General features: G+C 36.1%; 1 protein-coding gene across 6 annotated transcripts in view; it reads right to left on the bottom strand.

Annotated features, from left to right (window-relative positions):
• Nucleotides 1-10,229, bottom strand: part of Kif1b (kinesin family member 1B) — a 147,878-nt gene that overhangs the window by 68,748 nt on the left and 68,901 nt on the right. For all 6 annotated transcript variants that reach the window (XM_071617338.1, XM_071617339.1, XM_071617340.1 and 3 more), the window contains 6 exons: nucleotides 10,039-10,114; nucleotides 6,254-6,333; nucleotides 5,670-5,776; nucleotides 4,739-4,822; nucleotides 4,195-4,375; nucleotides 4,003-4,075 (listed from right to left, as the gene is read on the bottom strand). In XM_071617338.1, the coding sequence (XP_071473439.1) occupies nucleotides 4,003-4,075; nucleotides 4,195-4,375; nucleotides 4,739-4,822; nucleotides 5,670-5,776; nucleotides 6,254-6,333; nucleotides 10,039-10,114 (601 nt within the window). The remainder of the gene's footprint in view (nucleotides 1-4,002; nucleotides 4,076-4,194; nucleotides 4,376-4,738; nucleotides 4,823-5,669; nucleotides 5,777-6,253; nucleotides 6,334-10,038; nucleotides 10,115-10,229) is intronic.

Below are 10,229 nucleotides of genomic sequence, written 5' to 3'. Positions count from 1 at the left end.
GGTTATAGAGCACTTGCCTAGCATACATTAAAGCTCTGGGTTTAATCCCCATGACCCACACACAAAAAAAGATAGTCTAGTAAATGGAAATATTCCTGCTTAATAATGTCTTTTTTTTTCTTGGCTGTTATTACTAAAAATGTGTGAGGAAAATGGTTTTTTTTTTGTTTTTTAAAGGACTTGAAAGTGATAAATAGTATCTTTGTTTCTAGACCAAAAAGATTTGTATATATAGTCACTTTCTATGGAATGAAAAAAATAATCTTGAACAATAATGTCAATAATTTAGCTTCTGAATCTAAAGATGATGCTGTTGATACACATATTATTTCTATTGACATATGCCAAACCCATTTATAACACCTACCTATTTAAAAACTTAGCAACAAAAAGCAGATAAAGCTAAACTTACAGATTATACACTGTTTTTTTTTTCTTTTCATTTTTAATGTTAAAAGCAGAATGGGGGCTGGAGGTATAGCTCAACAGTAGAGTGCTTGCCTAGTGTGCCTAAGGCCCTAGGTTCAATTCCCAGCATGAGAGAGAGAGAGAGAGAGAGAGAGAGAGAGAGAGAGAGAGGCTAATCTTAAGGGATAATATGACATTAATAAACATTAGAGAAAAAAAATATGACTGACTTGAAAAGTTTTTTTTGTTGTTGTTGTTGTTTTTGTGTGAACATGTATAAGTTGGGTTTTATAAAACACAAAACTCCCTGATTCTTCCCACATAATTGACAACCATCATTTATTGTTACTGGCTGTTTTTCTTTTCCTCTTAAAATAACTTAGGGATGAAATGAATATTTTCTAATTTAGGAAATGACAACTATTCTAATCATTGCTTTAATACCAGGCTTATGATATAAAAGTTATACCTTTAAACTATAAAATAAAACATAAAATGAGAGTCTACAAAAATCCAAAAGAACTCAAAGTTATATCAAATGGTCATAATTTTCTCTTTCTAAAACACTGCCAAATGAACTCTGTAGAATATGTACTCTTCACAGTTCAAATGTAATACCTTATCACACACTGACTCTATCACATACTACAAGCTGTAGGCAAAGTTTAGGTGCCAAAAATGTAAGTCCTATCTCATGTCAAAAAGATATCTAGATTCACTAATTACAGGGTTAGAAAAACTACTCAGGTTTGACCACTTCATAAGTCACTAAATAACCTTTCAGTTTTCATTAAATAGCAAATGCAAAGTGGGGTCTCCTGAAGAGACCCTACAAAGAGGTTATTCAAATGACAGAAGAGACCCAAAACAGAAGCATAAAAGGACAAGGTTATCTGATGAAGCACCATCTGTCAGAGGGAATGCTCAGTAACATAGGAATGAGACACATTTGGGGAACCTATCATCACAGAAACTTATGAGCCTGAACTCCACTTTTTATTCACTCATTTATTTACTTTTTTCAGTGCTGGAGATTGAACCCAGGGCCTTACACATGCTAAACAAATGCTCTACCACTGAGCTACATCTCCAGCCCCCTAAATTCGATTTTTTAATGTTGTCATTAGGCAAAAAAATAATTACATAATAAACATTAGATAAATATTTATTGAATAATAATTTATTTTTTGTCCTTTCAATCTACTTACAGGGCATATTATAACTATTATCATTTGGTTGACTGATAAACAGTCATAAAAATACATTTCCATACAATAATGTTACTGGTATTATGTATGATATTCTTCAGGCTAAAGTGTTAAGAATCAGCTCCTCTTGAGATAAAGAAACTGAAGTAGAAGTTGGGCATGGTGGTGTACTCAGGAGGCTAAGGTAGGGATGATCTCAAGTGGTTCAAGGACAGCCTTGCAACTTAGTGAGATCCTGTCTCAACTAAAATAAAATAAAAAGGTCTGGGGATGCAGCTCAGTGGAAGAGCACCCATGAGTTCAATCTCTAGTATCTCAAAGAAGAAAAGAAGAAACAAGTAGAATAGACAGCTGGATTTTTGGAGAGGAAAGCACATTCCATGGCAAAAAGCTGCTCCGGAAATACCAGCTTACTTTCAGATACACAGAGCAAATAATAACCAAAACTGGTTTTCTGTGGACTATATACATCCCTTAGAAGCTAAATATGACTTAGAGACATTTGCTTTCTTTTTATTTAATGGTCAGTGTCTTTATTTTGTGGCACAGAATGATTACTAACTCTGGGTTATAGAGAGCACCAGGCATCATTATTCTTTTTGTGCCTAGTTACCCAAAGTAGAGTCCCAAACCAATAGAATTGGCATCACCCAGGAATTAGTTAGAAGTGCAGAATCACAAATCCTACCCCAGACCTACTCAACACGCAGCTATAATTTAACAAGACTCCCAGGAGGTTGAGAAGCACTGCTCTAATGGACAGAACATTTGAGCAAATCAGAAGACCCAAGTTCAAGCCTCAGATCCATGATTTAGCAGGGTTCAAAAATGGACAAGGGCAAGAAAGTATTTTGGGTTTTGGGGGCGGTTTTTAAATTTTTTTTAACTGAGTTTCCTCAACTATAAACTAGGATTTTATTTATATATACATGTACCAAACAGGTGGTTTCAAGGATCAAATAAAATGATGGATGTTCTTTGTAAATTATCAAGCACTATAAAAACACAAGACCCTACTGCTAATTACAAATACAGCTTAATTACACCTGTCCTCATTTGATCTCTCATAAACCATCAGAGACATATAATTAAATCATACTATATCATTACGATAAAAGGCTTCTTCATGTGACACAAACCTTTCAAGCCCTAACCATAAGGTTGCTAAATCTCTGTTTTTATCAAAGCTAATTTCAAGTGGGCCTCCTAGAGGGAGACTCTTATCTGTTAACACTGATATTATCTTGCCCTAAACATCTGATTTGCCCTTTGGGGGCTTTACTATAATTTCCAAGACAACAAATGAACTAGTTTAAGCCACTACCAAGCCTGAAAACTGAATTCCTTGAAAAGGCTGCTTTTTGCTAGAGTCCTTGGCTTTTTTGGCCCATTAAACAATAGCCCCATTTTCTTCAAAGCACAGAACATGGCTACATAAGGGTGTTAAGCGAAGAAGCCAATGCTCTAGCTTTCTCCCTAATGCTCCTTACCATAAGGAAAGACCCGTGAATCTTAAAAAATGAGAATTTCCTAATCTGCATCCACAGGTTAGTTAACACTTTTTTCTTGCACATCAAATGAATGTCAAGGAGCTTCTTATAACCAGAGCTTTGTTATTCAAATTTGGTTGCCTTTAAAAATGAAAATCTACTAATAGATCAATTTATTCATGAGTTAGTTACTATCAAACCTTGGAAATCAATTTGCATAATAAAATGCTAAAGCCATTAGCATTAGAGCTGGTACCTTCAACTGGCTTTCCAGCTGTGCACCCAAATCCTTTCCAAAGACTGCAACTTCCCTCTCCTGTCTGAGGTGGGTCTGCAGCCCCTGTTCCCACTCATGCCACTGAGAATCTTATTGAGAATTCAGACTCCATGCAGGGGAACAGAAAAGGATTAACACATGCAACTGTGCAGCATCACTTTTAGACACAGTTTAACTTAAAAAGAAAAAAAAAAGATCTGCCCAGCACAAGAACAATCCCCAAGTCAGCCCAAGAGCAGAGAATTAGTACTATCAGGTGATCAGAAACAAAACCAAGGCAAAATCCCACCAAATTCAATATTCAGAGTAATTATTAAAAGGATCACTATTGATTCAAAAATCACTACCCAAAAGGCAAAGGTACCAGAAAAATTCTCATTATTTGAGACTGTGATAGAAGTAAAGACTTGACTTTAAGACATAAAAGGCACAAAATAGTACCTCTATGAAACAGTTGTTCAGGCTAAAGTTGCCAGGAGATTTAAGTTAGTCCTCCATTAAGAAAATGAAAGAAGAGTGTGTGACACAATGAGAGCCACAAAAGCTCCTCAGTGGGCACAGGGAAGGTGTGGAACAGCTACCCTTTCCTAATGCTAGCAGATTCAGGACAGATTCCTACCAGTCTTTGCTGCTCCAAGAGAAGATCTGCTTCTTCCTTTTCCTTTTTGTACAGGATCTCCATCTCTTGTAACCTAAAAGGAAAAAATAAAAGTATATAACAAGAAAGAATAAATTATGAAATCACTGAGTGGCTTCACAAATGTATTATTGTTGAAGAGAAAGTCATGTGGGCCATATATTTGTGGATTACCTTTTCTCCATCTCCTGTTTCATATCAATTCCTTGTTTCTCCAGAAGCTCTCTCTGGGCAAAAGTCCAGTCCACAGGCTCAGACGGGGTCTCAGCTGAGGGAGTCTTCTCCCGCTCAGCCCGTGCTTGTTCCGGATGATTAAAACGAAAAACGTGGTTTTTACCCATGATGATGCGGTTTCCTAGCACAAAACAGAAATAGGGTTAAGAAATCATTTTTAAATTTTTTAAAATTTTACTTTCATTTTTTAAAGAAATAATTTTTAAAATGTGTAGTTTCTAGTTTAATAACCTCACTCCCTTAAAGCTTCTGACATTTTACAAGAACATAATTCTAGTGCCAACAATAATAGAGTCAAAAGTGAGAGTAGCAGGCTGGGGATGTGGCTCAGTAGTGGAGAGCTTGCCTAGCACGCATGAGGCTCTCTGGGTTCAATCCTCAACACCATAAAAAATAAAAATTACAAAGAAAAAGAAAAATCTGAGAGTTGCTCACACAAGCCATCTGCACACTGCTGAAGACTTCAAACCTCTCCCAGTCTCACCTGAGCGCAACTGAACAGGCTGGGTCACCCTCTTGCCATTCACGTAGGTTTCTGAGCGCTCACAGGGCTCCAGGGTTACAATAACTAGGAGGAACACAAACTGATGTTATCACCACAAACCAATGTAATTACTAATGGAAAACAATTGACCATCAGGACTTATGGTAATTAGAATAGACTCCTACAACCAATCAAGTGGCTAAAGCATCTATAAGGTACTTCTTTTTGGGTATATTTAGTTGTAACACTAGAAGTTGTTTGGAGCTAAGACAGAAGTATTAAACTAAATTTTATCAACCTCTGAAGAAGATAGGAAATATTAGTTTCAACAATATTCTGACAGTTCAGTCAATAAAACAAAAACCAGTAGAAATGTTAAGTTTGAGATGTAGGTAATAACCAGAAACTCAAGATTAAAAGCTAATATTTCAGTTAAGGGAAGAAGCCAGAATACCAACACAAAAACACCATTAGATTATTGCTGTTTTGTTAATAGCCCAGGCAAAAATCAGATCAACTTTTTCTCCCCTATGGATAGATGGATGAATGGATGGATGGAAGAAAGAGAGAGAAAGAAAAAAGAAAAGAAAATCTACTCAGCTAAGACTTGAAGTTCTTCAAATCTCCTATTATCCTGGATATTTACTCTTCTCTTACTTTTCTATTAAATAATTAACATTCAAGACCAAGCCTAACTGCTTATGTCCTGCTCAGTTCTTGGCAGTAACAAAAGGGCTCCTTTGTCCATGCTATTTTCATGTAAAGCAGCTATGTCCTTTCCCGAATTTATAAGCATCCCAGCTTCCTCCATATTTCAGAATAAGATTATATAACAAGTATCACTAACAGAGACAGGGAATACCAAGTCTTAAGGATTTCTCATACTATAGAATAAAAAATTACAGAAGAAACTCAAACCAGGAACTCTCACCTTCACCACTGTTGTTTCTCTCACTCCGGAAGATACAATGCTCCTCTTTAATGTGGGCCCCACTCAGTACTATGTCCTGGCGCCGCTCAGCATCTGCTTGGCCAACCCTGAACACAAGAGAAAGTGTTTCCCAGGGAAATTCAGACACAAAAAGCACTTAGAAACAATGAACTTCTTTCTCCCAAAGAATATACTTTGGAATGTACAAGAAAACCTATTGCTTTTTTTCTTTCCAAAGCTTTCAATTGCAAATTCTAGTCTCCTGTATAATGAACCTCCCTACATGAGAATAAGAAACCAGGGAGAACCATACACCAATATAAATTGTACAGCACAATAAATATATGAGCAAACTAAACTCCCGAATGAATTCATACAAGGTGTTAAAAGGAAAAGTTTCATTTAGGGTCTTCTAGAGAAAAACTGTTAGCTGTTTCCACTTGCATACATCATTTTGAAAGAGTAAAGTTCATAATGGTTTCAGATAGGATAAACAGCAAATCATTTCAAAAATTGTTTTTCAAAGAACAATCACCTAGGGAAAAAAGAAAACATTAAGTGACCAAAATCAGACACCAATATACCTTGTAATTCCATCTTTGATGTAATAAAGCAGGCATTCGGACATTAGTGGGTCTTCATTAAGATTAACAAGATGTGGGGTCTGAAAAAAGATTACAGATTATCAGTTTGGAGAAAGGCACCATAAGAAGGGATATAGTAACAACAGGAGCCCACAGGAGGCCAGGCTTCTCAGATTTCCCCACATAGTCTGAAGAAGATCTTTCATTACTAGTTCTAAAGCTATAATAAAGAGAAAACACTCTCTTCAGGCCTCCCTATACCACACCCATGCATTCTATTACATGAGTTCTGGGATAAAGAACAAGACCCAGTTCTTAGGGTCAAAGCATAGTGAACCCAAAGAAAAAAAATCAAAACAGAATGATTCTCTGGGTGGGTTAATTACAATCTTTGTAACTGCATGGGCAAAAATTGCAAAAGATTTAATTTTTCATTTACTTTTATTCAAATTTACCCCATCCCCTGCCACCTCCTATAATTAACATCAGTTCTTCCATGGTCCCAGTTATTGTCTTTACTTTATTTCTCTTTACCTTAAAAAAACATGTAAAAACTAAAATTTCTAAAATTCAATAATAACACCTTCTAAAAATTCTTTTCAACTAACTCTAATGTTTCTAAAATGTTTTAAAAACCAACCTTCTTTGGTGAAAAGACCCCACTGGAATCCAAAAATATGTCACATGGCCTCGGGGTCAAAATCTACTCAAGAGTGTGCCAGCAAATGCGGAAAAACGAAAAAAGAGTCAGATGACAAGAAAGAAAAGGACTGCCAAAGATGGTTAAAAGGAAACTGGAAAACCTCTCTCCATCTCCACTACCATCCACCTCTGTGCTTAAGAACCCGGCTTGTTTGAGAGAGTCCAAGCCCTCTCTGGGTAGCATTCTTTAAGTCTCCTCTTTGGACTAAGAAAAAGAGATTATCAGAAACAGTTTTAAAATTATGTTTGGAGGGGCTGGGGTTGTGGCTCAGTGGTAGAGCAATTGCCTAGCATATGTGAGGCACTAGGTTCGATTCTCAACACTGCATATAAATAAATGAATAAAATAAAGGTCCATCAACATCTAAAAATTTATTTTTAAAAAAAACTAAATTTGGAGGTGGACAATGGTCTCTCCCTCCCTTTCCTGAGGAAACGAAGAAAGTTAAAGCAAGGTGGGCAAGAAAATGCTTTGGAAGTAGAGATGTCTTTGGAATCTTTTATTGTTTATATCACAATATTTGTTCAAGTTATTGATGATTCACATTAAATATCATAAGTTTTATAAGCTGTTACAAAAAATTTCCCCACAATTTTTTGGGTGATACTGGGAATGAAATCCTCAGCTATGCACCTACTAGGCAAGTGCTCTACCACCAAGCTACAGCCTAGTCCCTCCCCTAAGTTGTTTTTTTTTTTTTTTAACTTTTGTTTATTTATTTGTATTTATTTATTTGTTTGTTTGTTTGTTTTTATGTGGTGTGGAGGATCGAACCCAGTGCCTCAGGCATGCTAGGCAAGCACTTTACCAATGAGCCACAGCCCTGCCCCATATTTTATTTATTTTTATGTGGTGCTGAGAAACAAATCCAGTGCCTCACACACGCTAGGTGAGCACTCTACCACTGAGCCACAACCCCAGCCCCTTTCCCCTCGGTTTTTAACACTACAAGATATTATGAAATACCTTTAGATATATACACAATCTAAATGCTATCAAAACTGTAACTGCTAAAATATCTACCATTATAGGTAATATATCTGAATAAATACATGTGTTACTGAAGGGAAAAGTAATAAAAACACTGATATTTATATAAACATACAAAATACTTATTGCTCTAGTTTTATAATATGTGTGTATATATATATATATATTTTGTCCAGTTGTTTATGGACCTTTATTTATTTATATGTGGTACTGAGAATCAAACCCAGTGCCTCACACATGCTAGGCAAGTACTCTAGCACTGAGTCACAACCCCAGCCCCTCTAAATTATCTTTATTTTTTTTAATACTTTTTTAGTTGTTGACAGACCTTTATTTTTATTTTATTTTTATGTGGTGCCGAGAATTGAACCCAGTGCCTCACGCATGCTAGGCAAGCCCACTACCACTGAGCCACAAACTCAGCCCTCTAAATTATCTTTAAATCAATCGTTTTTTAATTTTTTTTTTTTAGTTGTCAATGGACCTTTATTTAATTTATTTATATACAGTGCTGAGAATCAAACACAGGGCCTCACACATGTTGGGCAAGTACTCTACCACTGAGCCACAACCCCTGTCCTAATTCAATCTTTTTTGTTGAAAAATGACACATTGGAATTTGTAAAAATGTTATTTATGTGACCATGATAAAAAAAAACCTAACCAGAAGAATCCTCACAAAAATCACAATAATGTCTCCAACTGTGAGACATAAAAGAAAAGTACCGATTCAAAATTCCCTCCTTCTTCTACTCTAACCTAAAGAGATCTCTGTTCCAAAACTATGTGTAAAGATGTCTAAAAGTCTTAATTGGCTAGTTTGAGGTCATTTGAAATGAAGGGCCATTCTTTTTGTATATATATTTAGTTGTATATTGACACAATATCTTTATTTTTATTTATTTATTTTTATGTGGTGCTAAGGATCGAACCCAGTGTCTCATGTGTCGGGCAAGTGCTCTACCACTGACCTACAACCCCAGCACTGAATGGCCATTCTTTAGTGGTATGAAATATATGCTTTGTACATCAATGTAGATGTTCCATCATTGTCACATAAACAAGTACATAAAAGCATCTTATAGTATTGGTTTTCCAGTATTGAACAGTAACTAAGTAGCAACTAATATGAAAAAACAACAAAAAAAAAGACAACTTACAAATCTAATTAGTGAAAGGTATCAAACTACTCTACGACTATGATTATGGAGTTAGGAAAGTAACTACTGAAATCTTAAGAAAATCGAAGGGGAAAAAAGAAAGAAAACAAGGGAGAAAAGGAGTCTCAAAGGATAAGGGCTGGAACTGCTTTACTCAGTATAATGGTTATAAATAATATAAATCACTGGAGCAGTATTTTTCTACACAAACCTGAACAGTTGAAATTGGTTCCAAAAAATTATAGAGCAGAGTTGATGACTTCTGTGGGGGAAACGTACATAGAAAGAGTAGCCAAACTGAAGCACAGCGTGCTAGATTACATTGGAAATTTAAAAGAAAGCAACAATGAAGACAACTATAGACTGAATTGCACAGCCAAAAGGTACAGATTTGTGGCCTCTGAGTGTTTTTGTTTTTTGTAAACAGGATAGGTATTTTGGAAACAGGGTGCCCTTGTCTTTTAATACCATACTATGAAATGAAATCAGAAATTTCTGAAATTATTCCAAATAACAAGATACAAAAGAGGAGGAGTAAAGCCCAGCATTGAAAGACAAAGTAACCACTCACCAATTCAGTGTTTTTCTCTCTCTTTTGGGTACTGGGGTTTGAACCCAGGGGCGCCTCACCACTGAGCCACACCCCCAACCCTGTTTATTTTTTATTTTGAGACAGGGTCTCACTAAATTGCCTAGGGCTTCACTTAGTTGCCGAGGATGGCTTTGAACTTGTGATCCTCCTGCCTCAGCCTTCCAAGCCACTGGGATTATAGGCATACATCACCATTTCTAGCCCTTTCTCTCTCTCTCTTTTTTTTTTTTTTTTGGCAGAGTGAGGCACTGAATCCAGGGCTTTGAGCATCCTAGGCAAGTACTCTCCCACTAAGCTACAATTCCTAACCCCCAAGCAGAATTTATACATTGTTTCCTACCTTTTTAGGTGAGAAAACCCCTAGAGTTCCTCCATCTTCTCGAATGGCAACTCCCATCTCAGCCAACAAGGCCTCTCTGGAAAAAACAAGTTCAAGTAAATTAAATACTTATACCAAAATGTCAATTAAATCAGTCAGATAAAAACGGAAAAATAAAGTTTGATAAAGTATATAAAGCAAAAAACAATTAG

Source organism: Marmota flaviventris, chromosome 10 (genome assembly GCF_047511675.1).
Source record: "Marmota flaviventris isolate mMarFla1 chromosome 10, mMarFla1.hap1, whole genome shotgun sequence".
Classification (NCBI taxonomy): domain Eukaryota; kingdom Metazoa; phylum Chordata; class Mammalia; order Rodentia; family Sciuridae; genus Marmota; species Marmota flaviventris.
The sequence above is the reverse complement of the archived record's forward strand: the minus strand, read 5'-3'. Positions and strand labels throughout refer to the sequence as shown.